Raw genomic sequence first — 19,206 nt, 5'->3', positions numbered from 1 at the left:
AAGGGTCTGGGCTATAGGGAGAGGTTTGGCATGTTAAGACTTTATTTCATGTAGTGCAGGAGACTGTGGTGTGATTTTATAGAGGTGTATAAAATAATGAGTACAATAGAGTGAATGCACAGAGTCTTTTTCCAAGCGTAGGGGAATCAAAAACAAAAGTGAGAGGAGAAATATTTAATAGGAACCTGAAGGGCAAATTTTTCACAGAGGTTGGTGGGTATAGGGAACAAACTGTCAGAGGAAGTAGTTAAGGCAGGGGAAATAACAACATTTAAAAGACATATGGACAGGTACATAGATAGGAAAGGTTCACAATTTCCAGAAATAGAATTTGGCCATTTGGCCCAACAGGTCCACTCTGCCATTCAATCATGGCTGATCTCTGCCCCATATTCCAGTTTTCCTGCCTTCTTCCCATAATCCTTGACACCCATTCTAATCAAGAATTGGTCCATCTCTGCCTTAAATATATACACTGCTCCACAGGTTTAGAGAGATATGGGCCAAATGCAAGCTATGGGACTAGATCAGAAGAGGCATTTTGGTCAGTATGGACAAGTTGGGCCAAACTGATTGTTTCCATATAGTATGACTCTATGAGTGTATGAGAAGCAGTCAGAGGTAGCAGATGCATTGGGTTGTCATCTTCCAAAGATTCTTGAATGGTTCCCACAAATTGGGAACGCCTTTAAATGCGTTTGCACTATTCATTTCAAATTCTTATTGAGACAAGAATGTAACCAATTTCTCCATTCTCTAAAGTTGATAATGTTGTTTCAGTTTGCCTATTCTATACTGATTTCTAGCCAACTACATGATGTTGATGGTTTCTACTTTTGCTTTTCCCCATAAATGGAAACACTACCTTTATATTTACTCAATCCAAACCTCCATAAGTTCAAAGATCTTAACTAGGTTTGGCAACAACTCTACCCACGACTACAGAGAGTTGTGGATGTAGCCCAGTCCATCACACAAACCAGCTCCTCCTGCCATCAACTCCAACTACACTTCACACGGCTGAAGGATCACTGCCAACTTAATCAAGGACCATTTTCATCCCAGGGTAAAAAAAGCTCTGACAATTTACCCAATCCATACCTCAATTTTATATACTATTAGGTCACCCTTCAGGCTCCAACACTGTGGCACTTGGATTCGTCAGACATGGTAAATCCATGGACTTTGTAGATTTCACCACTTTCCAAATGAACTTTAATAACTGCCTTAGCAGAGCCATGAGACTAACTGCCCCCTCTTCTTTTGGGGTTACTGAGCCAATCCTCAGGAACTATAAAGGTTATAAAGATTATTACTAATGCATCCACTATTTATTGAGCTACTTCCTTAAGTACTCGGGCATGCCTCCGATCTGGCTCTGGGGATTTATCGGCCTTTAATCATTCAATTTACCCAACACCATCACATTGAATGGTGGTGCTATTTCCGGCAAATCAAAGGGAACCAAAGTGATTCATGGGTCCGCCTATGATCAACTCACCTGTTTCCTGCTCTTTCTTTTCACATATCTTAAAAACTTTTGCAGTCAGTATGTTCCCTCCAGTCAATCTATTTTTTCCTTTCCTAATTAACTTTGTCCAGCCTGAACAGGCCCAGTGCCGACAAATGCATCACGCTTATCATAGGATCTAACCTCTCTCCTAACCCCATGGCTCCCCCATACTGGCCTAATATCTATCTCTGCTCTCTGCCTTTTACTTTTGAACTTATGTTAAAAGCTTGCACAAAACTGCTATCTTCATAGTAATGATCTAGTTGGAAAAGCCACAAATACTCATTGGGCTCAGATCATCCATTATCAAACTCCTCTAAGATAGACCACAATCGTAGATCTCTACAGGCCCAGTGCCGACAAGCACTTATCATAGGCTAACCTACTTGATGGTCCGAATGGCCTAATTCTGCTCCTTTAACTTTTGAACTTATGTTAAAAGCTTGCACAAAACTGCTATCTTCATAGTAATGATCTAGTTGGAAAAGCCACAAATACTCATTGGGCTCAGATCATATCAAACTCCTCTAAGATAGACCACAATCGTAGATCTCTGGTCATCTATATATATTTTTTCCCGGGACTTTAAAAAAAAAATATTTCAGGAGTCAATTATGTTTAGACAATGAACATTAGCAGCTACCAATGACAACAATTGACCCCTGAACTGAGTGGCCATTTCAAAGAGGAGCTAATAGTCACAAAGAGGCCAAATTGGGAAATGTTCCTTTCTGAAGTGAACCAGATGGGTTTTTAATGACAATCCAGGTTTTTGATGCTCTTGAATGTTGTGCGTGCTGCATCATTCCAGATCAATTCAATTTTAATTCCCTGGCTGCTGCACAGGGATTTGAACTCGTTTTTGAATCAATGATTCAAACCCATAACCAGTGTAGGTCAGTAACTTAGACACTCTGCACCCCGAAAGGAGGATTACTCCATGTTTTTTTATCACTTCATTAATTTAATCGCACATTTCTTCCGACATTGCCCTTCCATTATTAGTCATCTGAAGAACTTCTTCTTGCAAATGAAACATAAACCAAAGGAATAGTTAGATCTCAAGCTGGGTGTCGAGAAGCCAGTTTGTTGTCTCTGAGTCAATGTCTGCCAGGCCCTGAGCTCCATGTGGTGGGTGGTAGAGCGGGCACCCAGAGATGACATGGTTGGCTGTCTGTTGTTCTGCTCCGCATTCACAGGCTGGGCTCTGGCGGAGCCCCCATCTCCACATGCTGGCATTGAAACGCCCAACTCCAGTACCAAGTCTGTTGAGCTTCACCCATGCTCCTCTGGGGAGGTCAGACCCTGGACAGCTTTTATCTGGTGAAGAGATGTAGCCGTGTAATGGAGATGAGGTTGCCTTCCACTCCTGTGACCACTTGGTGGCTATCCAGTGTGCTTTTGTCTCAGTTGGCTGGATGGATGCTAGGAGTTGTTTTCCATGTGAAGCAAAGGGTTGACGAGACTTCAGTCAGGGTGGCCTCTGTTCTCTGCTGAAAGCCTGATGGAGGAGGTGATCTGTGCCTATGGCACGACGAGATAGTGTCAGAGCTGCACTAAGATTACCAACAGTGATTCAGGGAACTAGACCACTTACAACTTGCAAACAGGAAGAATATCTCTACAGAGGACACCACCTCCCTTGCACCACATTCAGCTCTGGATTACAGGTGCATGGATAACGCAGGTTTAGAGGGATATGTGCCAAATGCAGGCAAGTGGAACTAGTATAGATGGGACATGTTGGCCGGTTGGACCGAAGGCCCTGTTTCTACACTATAAAACTCTATGACTCTGCTGGCTGATTTGCCTTTATGGCCATCAATATGTTGCTATCTCCAATTGCTCAGGATTCTCCAACACTCCTTTAACTCCCTTTATTTTTTTTCTACAGGTGTCCTGCACTGCTCAATTCCTCATTTCTGCAGCCTTGTACAGTAATCTCAACTCTTGACAAGGACGGATTGCAGGAACCTAATGGGAAGAACTTAAATGGCAGCATTTATCGGACTGCGATAATTCATCAACAAAGTTATTGTTTACAGTGAGCAATATACATATAATTAATGCAGAAATAGCAAAATCATTTATCCATTATATAATGGAAAACCTATCTAATTATAACTGTGGGTTGACATAGCTCTCGTCACTCATGCTGTAATCATTTTAATGGCAAAAATTGATCAGCCAGGGAGAAAGGTTTTGAGAAAGTAGGGGCTATTTTTTTTTAAATGGGGCTTTAGTCCATCTAGAAATCTGGAAACATTTAGCCATGCCAACTTCTCACATCATTCCCATCTGAAATAACTTCCACGTTGACCGATTGTCAGGGCTCCTTCAGAAACAAGGAGCAGCTTCTTATACAAAACGTCATATATTTAAGAGGGAGTTAGATGTGGCCCTTGTGGCTAAGGGGATCAGGGGGTATGGAGAGAAGGCAGGTACGGGATACTGAGTTGGATGATTAGCCATGATCATATTGAATGGCGGTGCGGGCTCGAAGGGCCGAATGGCCTACTCCTGCACCTAATTTCTATGTTTCTATGTTTCTATGTCAGTTTCCACTTGTAGTTAACAAACCATATGTCTATGTGCTCCACCCTAGTCTTTTGGTCCTCATTATTAGTAACTTCAATCTACCAAGCATTCTTCTATTTCCACCCAATCGTTACTTCTGCTTCATCCCCACCACCCTCTCCCACCAAACTGATTGCGCCTCCCCCACTTTTGCCACCACCTCCATACATCTGCTTTCGTAGCCCATGCGGAGACATTTCCAAAGCAATCCCTTCTCCATTTGAAATTCTTAATGGTCCTCAAATGAATTAAACGCGATTGAAAATCAATGAAAGAGAAATCAGAGCCAAATGATGCCGTTATCAATCTAATGTTATTTTATTTTGTTAAACTATCTGTTTCTTATAATTTTTTATATTAATACCCTGGACCTATAAGTTGCTGCTGCAAATCTTTCACAAAAACGCAACCTCATTTTAGTATTTAGTTTTAGAGATTCAGCATGGAAACAAGCCCTTCGGCCCACCGAATCCATGCCGGCCAACAATCACCTGTACACTCGTTATATCCTACACACTTAGAACAATTTACAGAAGCCAATTAACCTACAAACCTGCTCGTCTTTGGTACATGGGAGGAAACTGAAGCATCTGGAAAAAACCCATGCGGTCATGAGGAGAACATACAAACTCCGTTCAGACGGCGCCAGTGGTCAGGATTGAACGCAGGTCTCTGGCACTGTAAGGCAGCAACTCTACTGCTGCGTCACTGTGCATCCTGTCTCCATAGTGTTTAGACTTCCAACTGGATGGTAAATTCCATTATCAGCTCATGACTACATTGCAAGATGCCAGGACTAAAATCATTCAAGTTCACTGATGATAACTGTTGACCACTGCAAGTACCCTGTCCACTATTGTATCAACAATGCACAATGTGAAAAACATACACAATTTGACTGATTCCATCGATATATATGCCCATGAGCGCTGTCCAAAATCTGTAAAAGATCAGTCTTGAACTTTTGAACAGCGGAGAAATGATAGAAGAACAGGCACAAAACTGCGCTACGAATTGAGATAACTTTTTAAATTAAATTTGGCAAAATCAATCTTGAATTAGTGTAACTCTGGTAGTGAATCATGATTGTAAAATATTATTTTCTTGTACACTAATGTGTACATATTAGTGGTGGAGTAAGAGTATTTCACCTTTGGATTATAAGTATTATAGTTTTATAATTATAATTTTAGATTATAATATTTGGGCAGCACAGTGGTGCAGCAGTAGAATTCCAGAGACTGGGTTTCATCATGACTATGGGTGCAGCCTGTATGAAGTTTGCACCTTCCCCACTTTGTGGGTTTTCTCCAGGTGCTCCTGTTTCCTGATTTCCAAATTTCAAAGACGTACAGGTTTGTAGGTTAATTGGCTTTGGTAAAATTGTAAATTGTCCCTGGTGTGTAGTGTACAGGGATTGCTGGTCAGTGCAGACTTGGTGAGCCACGGGCCCGTTTCAACACTGTATCTCTAAAGTCTAAAGTAGCTGTATTAATGCTTTTTCAAATGAAAAATTGTCTCTCACTATTCTACGTTAATGAATGCTCTATATAGCAATGGAATTCTACTTTAAGCCATCCCTGGTGTCCTCTTAGAATTAGGTCATGGTATATTTCAAGGATAGTTTAGAATTACTACAATTGTCCCCAGAGATTGTCTCGATAGAATGCAATCGTTTAATGTTCACCGATAAATAGTTTTATCCCATTCTTTTTACAAACATAGATGGAAGCAACTCCATTCTGTAGTTTCTTGTTTGTGGGTTATAGTAGTTTTCACCATTAACATGTGAATCAGAGATTAATATTCCGACTGCTTCCGAGAAATGCCAGTTTGGCACGTTCTATCGAAAGGCTTTTGCTACATCAAGTTGACATACTAGTTAACATATTTTCTGTTATAGTTTGGATATTACCATGGTTAAAATTTTACAACATTATATGTCTTTCATTATAACAAGTTACAATTAGGCAACTGGCAAGGAGGGAACTGGTGTCACCTCCTTGATCTTAAATCAAGCTTTGAGCATAATGTGTATTAAAATGACATGGAACTGGCGCGGCACATCAAAAGGAATGGCACTATTTGCAGATACCTTTATTAAATCCTGCTTGTAAGGTTCTCTGTCTATGTCATGGATCATCAATAAATCCGCATGCATGATTGTAACGCCTATGTGGAGATTACACCTTCCCTGTGGCTCTGTGGGTTTCCTCAGGGTGCTCCCATTTCCTCCCCCATCCCAAAGACGCTGTGGGTTTGCGGGTTAATTGGCCGCTATAATTTGCCCTTAGTGTATAAGGACAGCATAGAACTAGTATGAAAGGGTGATTAATGGTTGGCCAAAAGGACTTGTTTCTGTGCTTTAACTAAACTGAACAAAAACAATAGCTTTACATATCTGAATATTATCCAGACATAATTTCTCTTCATCCAGTAGTGGATGTCTGAAGAAGGGTCTTGATCCGAAACATCACCTATTCCTTTTCTCCAGAGATGCTGCCTGACCCACTGAATTACTCCAGCATTTTGTGTCTATCCTTGTGAATGTCAGACATCCAGTCTGAATATCTAGTCAGTGGACACATCAAAAGAGGTATTGATGAGGTAGATATAAGTATTATCAACATAGGTTTTATTGCTGAGTTTGTGTTTTTCACAAGTTCATGTGAGAGAGGTAGAATTAGGCCAATCGACCCATTGAGTCCACGATTTAATGGCGGAGTGCCATTCAATCATGGCTGATCTCTGCCTCCTAATCCTATTTTCCTGCCTTCTCCCCATAACCCTTGATACCCATTCTAATCAAGAATGTGTCTATCTCTGCCTTACACATATCCACTCTGTGGCAATGAGTTCCACAAATTAACTACCATCTGACTAAAAACGTTATTCCTCACCTCCTTTCTCAAAGAGCGCCCTTTAATCCTGAGATCAACTCTGGTCCCAGACTCTCCCTTTCTATGCCTATCTATGCCTTTCATTATTCTGTAAGCTTCAATAAGGTTCCCCCTCAACCTTCTAAACTCCAGCGAGTAGAGGCCCAGTGCTGTCATACGCTCATCATATGCTAACCCACTCATTCCCGGAATCATTCTTGTAAATGACTGATATGAGACAACATATAGGTGAGAAGGAGGGGAGAAGGTTAGATACTTGGGGGACACCAGAGTTACAGATGCAGTTGGGAGAAGAAAGTAATGCTGATAAATTTTCAGCTACGACTGAGGTTAGAATTAAAACGAGTAGGGGTGACCAGCTAAATGGGGAGAGCATTTGTTAGATGATGATGCATTTAAATGCATTTGTTAGATGATGATGCATTTAAATGCAAAAAGAACAACAAGGGGTGATGGATCACCGCTTCCACAATCACATGGATATTATTAGTGTTTCATTATTGTAGCGGGGATAGATGTTTATTAGACAATCGCAAACAATATCTATGAAAGATACACACAATACTTTGTGACTATATTTCTTTCACGGGCTTTGGCGAGAGAAGGGATGTCTATTACGAGACTGAGGCCACATGTGCATCATATGTAGTTTACCACCGCAGGGTCTCATGTTCAACACAGTTAAGGCAGCCCTACCCCTGAATTACTGAGATTGGTCAGAACTAATCTACTGATGAGTTTTGAAATCTTTTAAGAACAGAGAAACGGGGGAAAAAAAACCTATCTTCACTGAAGAAAGGACAAGAGGGAATGCTCCTAAAATTAGAGCTGGGCTATTTGGGCAAAAACAAAATCACATCAGCGCTGTTTCAAAGTATGGCGTAGAATTCCCTTCCCCAAAGGTTTAATTGATTCTTTAAAAAATTTAGGTTAATTGATTTTTATTGTGGAACGACATCAAGAGATTTGGAGGAAAAAAGATACATTTAAGACTTAAATCCACTGCGAACTGGTACAGAGGCGAAAGGGAAGGGAGGCTTTACCCCATGGTGACTGTCCTCCATTAGCAGCCAGAACGCCACCATTAACTTCAACTTAACTGAAGGCAAGTAATCTTTCTGCAAGAGCAACTCTGTGCTAATAAGCTCAGTGGTGGAGTGACTCCTTTCCACCATCCACAGAGCACAGACCAATGTGATGAAATATTTCCTATTGGATGAGATTTTTGCAACACCATACGCACAGGTGCAACTTAACAGCAGCCAAAAAAAAATCAACCTGCATTATTCGGACCTTATCCACCACCTTAAACATTGACTACCTCCAATGTTGCAAGACTAATATAATGTCAAGGAATGCACAAGGAACTGCAGATGCTGGTTTACAAAGAAAAGACACAACGTGCTGGAGGAAATCAACGGGTCAGGTAGCATTTCTGGAGAACATGGATAGGTGACATTTCCGGTTGGGACCCTTCAGATTCTTCAGATTGATTGAGGTGACGGATACTAAGTTGGAAGAGAGGTGGGGCAGAATAAAGCCTGTGGAAACACGTGAGGGGGGTTTGATGCATAGATGGTTGGTCAAAGGAAACACAGGTGGCTGAGGTAGGGAGTCCAGGTCAGAGCGCAGTCGAAGGGAAGGGGAGCAGCAGCAATCACTGAGGGGGAGCAGTGAGAGAGGGTCTCACAAAACATCTGTTGGGGAGAGGAGGAGAACTTTTTCAAAGTAGGCATACCTTGCAGAGATTTTACATAGGAGCAGTAACATGAAGACATGAACTACAGATGTTACTTTGCAAAAAAGGCACACGTCTTTTTAAATAGGTCTTTCCATCCAAACTTCATATGAAATGCTAGATCACCTCTGCGCAGATGATGCTGTTCAAACTACGCTGAGGTTTTGCAAAAGGTCAGGAGGCTGAAATTTCATAGTTGTAGAATAGACCTCATGATATGATGCACAACTTTCAAAGCAGTGCTATATTTTGGGGGCTTTACTGCATGCACACAGCTCCAATAAAATTAATGGGGCCAACGCAAGCCATCATATGGCCTTCACTGCCCTTATTTTGCATTAAGTGTTATTCACGTCCTTGATTATTGCTGAGGCAGTGCGATGGAGTATACATGGAGTCAATGTAAGGGATGTTGGTTTGTGTGATGGTCTGGGCTACCTCCACAATTCTCTGCAATTTCCTGCGGTCTTGGATGGAGCTGCTCACAAACCATGCTGTGATGCATCGTGATAAAATGCTTTCTATGGCACATCTGTAGAAGTTGGTGAGAGTTGTTGGGGACATGCTAAACTTCCTAAGCCTTCTAAGGAAGTAGAGGTGTGGGTGTGCTTTCTTGGCCATTGCTTTAATATGGATGGTCCAGGAGAAGGGGCTTTCAGGATGACACGGTGAACCTCAAGAAACACACAAAAACCTGGGATTTGATAAAAACCATAACATAATTCAAAAGACTATTTCTAGGAGACTGGTTTCAGTTCCTAATGTGGACCATGAATCATAAATGAGCTTCGGGTGATTCCTTACTCTAATTACTCCATACTGCTGCATCAATAGTGCCTCAGCAGTTAGACATCGGTTCAATCTTGAACGAGGGTGCTGTCTATGTGGAGTGTGTATGCTCTCCCTGTAACTGCATCCGCTTCTGTCAGTGCTCTGGTTGCCTCCGACATCTCAAACTTGTCCTATCAACTTAATTATCTCTTACTGTAGATAAGTGCAAAAAGAATGAAAGGTGAGTTGATTGCGTGTGAGAGAGAATAAGTTGCTGATTAAAACAAAAGAAGGAGTAGGGAATGAAAAACAAACACTGATTCTGTAAATGAGTTGAGTATGAGTAGGAAAACGAGTTTTATGGAACACCTATTTTGTTATTTGAGTTGAAGTCTGCCTATTAAGGGGCTTGATAGTATCCTTGCACCAAAACTATTGGTCCGAGTTAATTCTGTGTCTAGATTGGCAGCAAAGGGCAGTACATCAGGTAGGGCTCCTGCCTCATAGCACTGGAGACCTGGGTTCGATCTTGACCTCGGGTGCTGTCTGTGTGGAGCTTGTTCATTCTCCGTGTGACTGCATCCGTTTCCTCCGGCTACTCTGGTTTCCTCCCACATCCTAAAGATGTGTGGATTTGTGGGTTAATTAGCCCTCTGTAAATTGGCCCTGGTATGTAGGTAATTAATGCAAAACTGGGGTAACCAAACTAGTGTGAATGGGTGATCGATCAGTGTGGGTCAGTGTGGACTTGATGGGCCTGTTCCATACTCAATAAAATATTTAGTTCAACTGCTTAGCTCTTCATAAGATCACAAGTGATTGGAGCAGAATTAGGCCATTTGGGCAATCAAGTCTACTCCGCCATTCAATCATGGCTGATTTATCTCTCCCTCCTAAACCCATTCTCATGCCTTCTCCCCATAACCTCCGACACCCTTACTAATCAATAATATTTCTATCTACGTCTTAAATATATCCACTGACTTGGCCTCCACAACCTTCTGTAGCAAAGAATTTCACAGATTCACCACCCCCTGACTAAAGAAATTCCACCTCATCTCCTTGCTAAAAGAACATCCTTTAATTCTGAGGGTATGACTAGTCCGAGACTCTCCCACTAGTGGAAACATCCTCTCCACGTCCACTCTATCCAAGCCTTTCACTATGCTGTACGTTTCAATGCGGTCCCCCCTCATTCTTCTAAACTCCAGCCAGTACCGTGCCGTCAAACGCTCATCATATGTTCATCTTCTTCTACATGGGAACAATAAGACAGTAACTGTCTTATTTCGGAGAGCACTGTGCATTTTCACGTGTTTGAATAAGTCAAAGCCTTCTGTTTATATTTACAAATGTAAAAATGGGGAAGGGGGGGGGGAGGAATGGTGGCATTTACAAAACATTAGAACTGTATGGGGTGGGGGGGGGGGAGCAATGTAGCCCTCTGTCCTCCAGGAGTCCCTCTGATAGTTTCACATAAGCAGATTGCAGGATCAGATCATAGTAGAGTGTAAGGGCGGCATTGTGGCGCAGAGTTGCTACTTTGCAGCGCCAGACACCCGGGTTCAATCTTGACTACTGGTGCTATCTCTACGGAGTTTGTACATTCTCCTTGTGACCACGTGGGTTTTCTGCAGGTGCTCGGGTTTCCTCCCACACTACAAATATGTGCAGGTGTGTCGGTTAATTAGCTTTGGTAAAAAAAAATGTAAATTGTCCCTAGTGTGTAGGATAGTGCTAGTGTATGGTGGCGCTCGCTGGCCGGCACGGGCTTGCCAAAGGACCCATTACCGCGGTGTATCTCTAATGTCTAAAAGAGTTGTCGAGTGGTAGAGTCTCCTGCTGACACACTAGATGAGTCTAGTTTAGTGGCTGTGTGTGTACTATTAGCAGAATATCCCATTTCTGCAACACACAGTCCCTGCTGAATACCTTCCAGGCAAATAACATGTCTTAGACACCATGCACTTGGCTGCCCTATCGGCCAACAATGCGCAGTCAAATACATGCACACCAACCTTGCATATACAGAGTCACATCCAATGGACGTTGACCCATGTTTCCAAGAGTTTGATGTTTTTTCAAAGGGACAGTGCTAAGACTTTAAACGTGATCACACATGTTAGGATCGCCATGTGGGGTCTTGATTCTGTCACCTACAAATAAAATTACTGCAGGCATCATGCTCTGCTAACTATTCAAGTGATTCAAGGTGGATTTTAATCTGACCATGGAACATCCAAAAGCTTTTACATATACAAACTTCAGAACCCACCCAGAGGGACTTATTGAAGTTCATTCTGAAATTATTGGACCCAAGTCCAGATTTAAAATGTCAAATATAGCATTGATGGAAAACATTAAGTTCACTCCACCAACAGAAATTAGGCAATGCAAATTTCCTCAAAGAGTAAATTGAATGTGACTGGGAATAAAATAACGAGAAGATACTAAAATAATTAGTTTACAATACCCGGGAAAAACAATAGCCTCCACCATGCTGAATAACTGCAATTGCAATGAGGGAATGTCAAGTTTTATAGCAAGGGAAGAAAGACACAAAATGCTCGAGTAACTCAGTGCTTCAGGCGACATCTCTGGAGAAAAGTAAGAGGTGACGTTTCTGGTCTGAGGCTATGACCTTTGGTCCTAGACTCTCCCACTAGTAGAAACATCCTCTCCACATTCACCAGGCCTGTTACTATGCAAATAATATTACTATACTATGTTCCACAAATATCATTTATTGTAGGCATCTTTATACACTAGTGGTACTGATCGGGTGACCCACCTCTTTTAAAACAATATCCTAAAAACAAGATGTATTTTTGTCCTAGCTGAGTCAGGTACTAATCTGCAGTAACATTGTAATATAGGAGGGAAGAGATTCTGTTACTGGTCTATTTTTAAATAGATCACAAAAGATAAGTATTTTCTTCTAACTGGAGTGAGAAAATTATAGTACTCTAGTCAGAACATGGTTTCCTTCACGCAAGGAACAAAAAGGCACACTCACTGAGTGCTTTGCAAGAATGTAATGAAAATTGTTGGGCCTATAACACTCACAACGTTGATTCAGATTATTCCCCTTGAAGAGAATACATAATTCTTGCTATTCTCCCTGCCATTGATGTTGAATATTGTTTGTACCTCAAATGATCAGAAAGGTAGAGTGATAAATGGATGAAGTCACTATGAAAACTGAACATCTGTCCAATGATTTATCTCAATTAATATTGAAACTTCAGAACACAGAGAGAACACAGCAAATAGCAAATGCAAATGGCATGAATGTCGCCAAATCATCTGTTGGAATAGAAACATGGAGAAAGAAAGAAAAGTGGCTTAAGAGAGAGAGCATAAGACAGAGAGGTGAAAAACATATTGAAGGAGGTGCACAGAAAATGCTGCCTGACCTCGTGAATGTTTCCAGCACTTGTGGAAAGAGAAACAGATTTGATATTTCAGTTCAAGGACCTTTTGTCAAAAGTTTGAATTTTTGACGAAAGACCTTAAACCTGAGACGTTCACTTTTTTAGACCCCCACACCCTGTACGCCCACCTATTTCTCCCCTCCATCCCCCTCCCCATTTCCAGCTTTCTTTACCCCACTTTGAAATCAGGCTGAAGAAGGGTCCCAACCAGAAAGGTCATCTACCCTTGTGTTCAAGAAGGAACTGCAGATGCTGGAAAATCGAAGGTACACAAAAATGCTGTAGAAACTCAGCGGGTGCAGCAGCATCTATGGAGCGAAGGAAATAGGTCATCTACCCATGTTCTCTAGAGACACTGCTTGACCTGCTGAGTTCCTGAGTATTTTTTTGTAATTTAAATTCTCTTTCCCAGACATATTTTTTCTTAAATCTAAGAACAAGTTACTACCTGCAGAAGTGACACGTTGTAGTTTTAATCTTTCTATTTCTGGCTACTTGGATGTTGAATGGAATGTCAGGGCTACCAGTCCTACATATATTCCATTATATTGCTGGGGTGAATCTCGCAGTTCCACGCCACACCATGAAGCAAAGAAGATGCACATTGGCATGAACATTCAAAGCATCCAGCAAATGATGGTATATTGAAACTCATTTTCATTGCAAAGTGTTAAATGCTGCATCTAATGACGGAGTGCATCATTAACTGTATATTTCTGGTGTTTTATGAATTCCTTCTGTATATTGGACCAACCTGCTAATTCGAAAGCATTTTTGTCCCTTCACACCCTACAAGGCTTCAGATTGGTTTCCAATGTCTTCTTCGCTGCACGATTTCGAGGGTCAGAATGTTCAGGGGGTGGGTGGTGATAAAAAATCATCCAGAAATTGTGCCATTTCAATTTACGTAAATCACATAAAAGGGCAATGAATCGGCGTGGCATCTTTTATTAATAAATCCATTCATTGGGCAAATCCAGCCCCCGCATGCAAACGCTCACAGTTTTATGTAGGCATTAATCAAATCACTTATATTAACAACTGGAAAGCGACCGCTGGAAATATTGCACCAGATGTTGCCTTCACTGGAGGTTCAGCCACTTTGGATCGATGCCAGTTTGATTAAAAAATGCATGGCTGTCACTCTGGATGCGATTTCCATGCACCGTGGTCTAACGTTAAGTACCAATGGTCGCCTCTTGTTTTTTTTTACGAGCGGTGCAGGGGATTTGGGGGCGAGGAAGACACGTATCCCTGAAATGACAAGCTGGGAATTTCACCGCTTGTAAGTTCATTCTGTTGGAATCCACCGTATCTTACCTGCGGCTTGCCTAGCCCGGCGGTGACTACTTACCTCCACGAAATAAAAGCAGGGCAGCAGGGTAACGCTCTCCTTGGTCAGCCTAGCCCTCTGTCTTTCTTTGGAAGAAGACATGCTCCGTTCTCAGGTCCGTGCCGCACGCCGCCGCCGATTAGTGCAATCGATTGGTCCGACCTCCGAATCTCCCGGCTGCACAAAACCTTGACCGGCTGCTCACAATCCTCAGCGCCGCCCGTGGCTCGCCAAACCCCGCCGTTTCTCCGTAAACCAAGTGCCCGTATATTTAGGCTGTGCGGAAAGAAGCGTAAAGAACACAATGCAATGAAGTGTAGCTGGCCACACAGTCAAAGGAGGTTGTCTACACAACGCTACGTTTCTATGGTTGCCCCATTTCTGCCTTATTGGCGTGTCTCGTTGTATGGATGTGTGTGTGTGTGTCTTTCTCCCCGACAGCGTTAATCTGCTCCAGTTATTTAAACGTGCATATGAAACCCCAGTGTTTGGCGCACTCACACACACTGGCGGCTCGTCACTAGACGCTTCCATAATAATGGCATGTAACCACCCAGTTAGATTTTAAAGGCACACACGTTACACGCTGGATGTAAATGACACGGGGCTGCTATCAGCCGCCTCCCCGATGCCAAAAGGTCTTAATTTATATAAAACAATCTGCAGCTATAGTATCCAGAGACCAGCTTCCCTAAACAAGGTGTGAACACTTTCACTCGCCCTTACACCCCGGCGCATCGTGTACTCATTTAAATGCGAGACACCGCTCGGGTTTAGCAAACCAATAACATAACCCTGCAAATAATTTACTCCATCGTGATATCAGCTATCCTTTATACCCGTTGTAGTAACTATTCTCGCTGTACGCTCCAAACACTATCAAATCAAGCCTTTTCCAAAGCTTCGTGTGTGTTATCTGGACTGCCGGCGTAATTTCACCATTCAATTCCTACCGCCGTATTTATTTACACTGGCGGGCTCCGGATAGTACAATTCGTTCAGCGAGTGAGGACAAATCATGGAGACGTTTTTTTTAAATATAGAAAGAGGCTGTTTGGCCCGTCGATCCGGTACTAGATTTATTCCGAAGCAATTCAGCTTCCCCACCCTTGCTCCTAGCCCCGCAAGTCAATGATATTATTTTAAGGCAGAGATAGATAGATTCTTGATCAGCAGTGAGTTAGCGTTGTTATGGGGAGAAGGCAAGAGAATGGCGTTGAGAGGGAAAGATAAATCAGCCATGATTGAATGGCGTAATGGGTTGAACAATGCTCCTTTCATTTTTGAACTTGTGAAGTTCTTTCTTTGTTAAAACATTCAACTCCCCATTCCTCGCTACCCCTGCGAACGCTGACTGGGATTCCCGGGACCCCACCATTCGATGATTTTAAAATCAGGTATTAATACGTTTAACGCCATTGATGTTGGCATGTATCAATCCTACCCATTGGACTGGACTCCATACTGAGTTAGCGTTGTAAGGTCGCCACTTCTACACTTCATTGGTGGGCGAGCCAAACGACTCAAAACTCGAAACTTAAATCATTTCCACTGCTTATTCGGGAAATAGTTTTAAAAAATCCCTCATATCACTTATGTATGGTGATACTTGTACTGAACTGTATTCAAAAATGAATTTCACTGCACCTCGATACTTGTGACAAATAAAGTCCCATATCATAAAGTACTACACGTCTGTTAGAAGGTTCACCATGTTGAAGCCAAAATCGTGTATATCGCTGGTTAGTTATCAAGGGCAGTCACAGCCATGGAAAATGACCCCCTATTGCTGTGTCTTTTCTAAGGTCTCATAAGGTTTCTCCACCGAAATGATAAAGGACTGTTCTTTTTTTTCACTGGAACATTGAATGATTCCTTGCCCAAGTTGACCATGCACCCACAATACGAACAAACTTAATGACACGATTTTACCCTTATTTTTTTGTGGCTGGAATGGCACATTGAACTTGTAAACGAAGGCACTTCATAAAATACAAGTAACTGAAATTTTATAGGAACTCGGTGATAAAAATGACTTACGTGTGCTGGAGCAAAGCAGGACATCCCTTACGTCTGTGTACCATAAATCTTCATAGACTCGACTGCCAGTTATTATGAGTCGTTTTAGTATTGGGAGATTGTCTTTTTAAAGTCCCAACACACACGCTTTAAAAAAAACCCACATGCCCCCCATTATTCACGTGTCGAAGTCTGCAAATAGAACTTGTACTATTTTTGAAGCAGCTCAAATACTAGGTTGTGCGATTGGTTCTGGCTGGCGAGACCTGGAGGATTATAAAAGGTTAGTTTCTGCGTAGCTTTACCCTCCTCACACGTTGACAGTACACCTTCCAGAACGAAGCCAAGCAGACGCGCTTGATGTCTGAATGAATCCCGCTTGGTCTTTAAACTAATCACTCCAAATTGTCCGAAGCGTTAGATATCGTAGTTACAGGTAAAAATTGAAGACATAAAACACTAGAAAAGTCTTCTGGAAGAGGAAATCGGCAGTAAAAAGATTAACATAAATCATTAAAAAAAAAAATATTTTTAATCAATATCTGGGCGTTTTGGGCTGGTTCATGTTGGGTGACCAATGACTTTCTATAACACTTTCATGGGGTACCATTCTGCGAAATATTGTGTTTCCCTCTCCACTGGGTTAATGAGGTCCATAGAGATTTAGTTTTTTTTTCTCGTGAGAGATATTATCTTTGTCGCTTTAACGAGAGCATCGTTTTTTCCCTTCTGAGAGTGAACCTCTACACACTTGAGATGGATTTGGTCGGTGTTGTTTCTAAAGTAGTGTTACAGATGAATTATTCTGAGGATGCACTTCGCTGCGAAGCGGTGATAAGGCGTTGTTGTAACGTTTTGCATATTCTTACTGCTGTTCCCCTACCCACAGTACCAGCTGGTGTTTATGTCCCTTCACTTCACACTTTCTCCATTTACTTCCGTATTTCTAGCGCTGGTCGTCATTGCCAAAAGAAGCGAATCGAAACTTCCAAGCATTACATCTTTTAATGTTACGTTCTACTTTCCAGCGAAGTTGCCTGATATGTTTTCTCTTCAAGGAAACTTGCAGAACACTTGTTTTTTGCGAAAGTACGTCAGAAACTGCATCCTCGCGACTTTAAAGCACAAATTCTGAATTTACAACAAGACGCTTCTATCATTCCCATTTTATTGTTTCTAATTTCAATGCTATCATAGAAACATAGAAAATAGGTACAGGAGTAGGCCATTCGGCCCTTCGAGCCTGCACCGCCATTCAATATGACCATGGCTGATCATCCAACTCAGTATCCTGTACCTGCCTTCTCTCCATACCCCCTGATCCCTTTAGTCACAAGGACCACATCTAACTCCCTCTTAAATATAGCCAATGAACTGGCCTCAACTACCTTCTGTGGCAGAGAATTCCAGAGATTCACCACTCTCTGTGTGAAAAATGTTTTTCTCATCTCGGTTCTAAAATATTTCCCCCTTATCCTTAAACTGTGACCCCTTGTTCTGGACTTCCCAACATCGGGAACAATCTTCCTGCACCTAGCCTGTCCCAACCCCTTAAGAATTTTGTAAGTTTCTATAAGATCCCCCCTCAATCTTCTAAATTCTAGCGAGTATAAGCCGAGACTATCCAGTCTTTCTTCATATGAAAGTCCTGACATCCCAGGAATCAGTCTGGTCAACATAAACACTATCAATTGCTTCTTTACTGTTAAAACATTTTTTTTTTTGCATGGAGAGGCCTGGAGTGTTGTTGACAATGCCCCAATTATTATCCATTCCTGGTTGCTCTTTTACCATCCCTTTGAACCACTGCACATCTTCAGGAGAAGGTGCTATTGAGCAACTGTGTGCAATAGCTGTTTGCATGCTTCTTTCTGAGGTTAGAGTGCTGTGCCAATGATGTGCATTGTGCCTCTTAATGGGGGAAACCATATTGCATCTCTGAAAATAAAATGTCAGCTATTGGGAGGAGACGGTTGAGGAGGATTCTTGAGATGATCTTCCTTGTGGAAGATAGCAGAACACCTTCTCTGTAATTACCACATCAATGGTGTATCAGTTTTTGATGAAGATAATTATAATCACGGTAATGTCCACTTTCAAGCTCTCCTTTCCCCACATGTACGAGGTAAAGTGTTGAGTTTGAAACAGAATTATTTCTATCCACCAGTACTTTAGTACTTTAGAGGGGGTTCTGATCTATACCTGAAGCCATGCACTTTTATAGTTGTTGGATTGCTTTCTTCAACCTCTTGTCAGACCAGTGTGAGGGCTCAGTTTAAGGCACTGAGTATGTCGTGGAGAGTAGTCAAAGACATTCACGTTAATGACAAAGTCTAATTGAGGACATCTTTGAAATATTCCCTCTAGTGGGCACTGAGCAGCTCACTTCCTTGGTGAGCTCTCTCTCATTCTTGGCCCTTAGAAGATAAGTCCTTGGGAGTTCAGACTGCAGATGGTCATAACCGAATTGAAGAAACCCTATATAATGCAACTCTCCATGAGTTGCTGCATCTCCTGCACCCTTTCCATCCACCACCACCTCTGCATTCAGATGCATGTAAATTGATTTTATTTCTAAGCATTTTGATCATTATTATTACTGTAAAACGCCCTTTCAAGCTCTCCTTGCCCCACATGAAGGAGGTAAGATTGATGAGTTTAAATCAGAACCACTCCTCCCCATTGTAGTATTTTGACAGTACTTCCAATCTAATAATAATGGCCTGTATTCATGATTCACGAGCTTCGGGGTATCCTGGTCATTCTCTTCAACTTTGCTGGTTTCTGGTTGAGGAACTGAGAGTTTCTTCACGAGTGTTACTTTTAGGGCAATTGAGACAAAATGGTCATTCCAATGCTCTTGCTGATTGGCAGTAATAATGTTGGCTGTAAGGATTAGGCTGAAGTGGGTTTTCTTTGAG

The 19,206-nt window shown here is 41.9% G+C and overlaps 1 protein-coding gene across 1 annotated transcript in view; it reads right to left on the bottom strand.

The window, feature by feature from the left end:
• The window catches only part of LOC129700788 (phospholipid phosphatase-related protein type 4-like), a 68,302-nt gene extending 51,505 nt beyond the window's left edge, over positions 1-16,797 (bottom strand). Inside the window, exons 1-2 of the mRNA XM_055641486.1 lie at positions 16,307-16,797; positions 14,288-14,542 (exon numbers count right to left, since the gene is read on the bottom strand). Of these exons, the coding sequence (XP_055497461.1) occupies positions 14,288-14,368 (81 nt within the window). The 5' untranslated portion in view covers positions 14,369-14,542; positions 16,307-16,797. The remainder of the gene's footprint in view (positions 1-14,287; positions 14,543-16,306) is intronic.
• Between the last annotated feature and the right edge of the window lie 2,409 nt (positions 16,798-19,206).

The sequence above is a fragment of the Leucoraja erinacea genome, chromosome 10 (genome assembly GCF_028641065.1).
Source record: "Leucoraja erinacea ecotype New England chromosome 10, Leri_hhj_1, whole genome shotgun sequence".
Classification (NCBI taxonomy): Eukaryota; Metazoa; Chordata; class Chondrichthyes; order Rajiformes; family Rajidae; genus Leucoraja; species Leucoraja erinaceus.
This window is presented reverse-complemented; position numbering and strand designations above follow the sequence as displayed.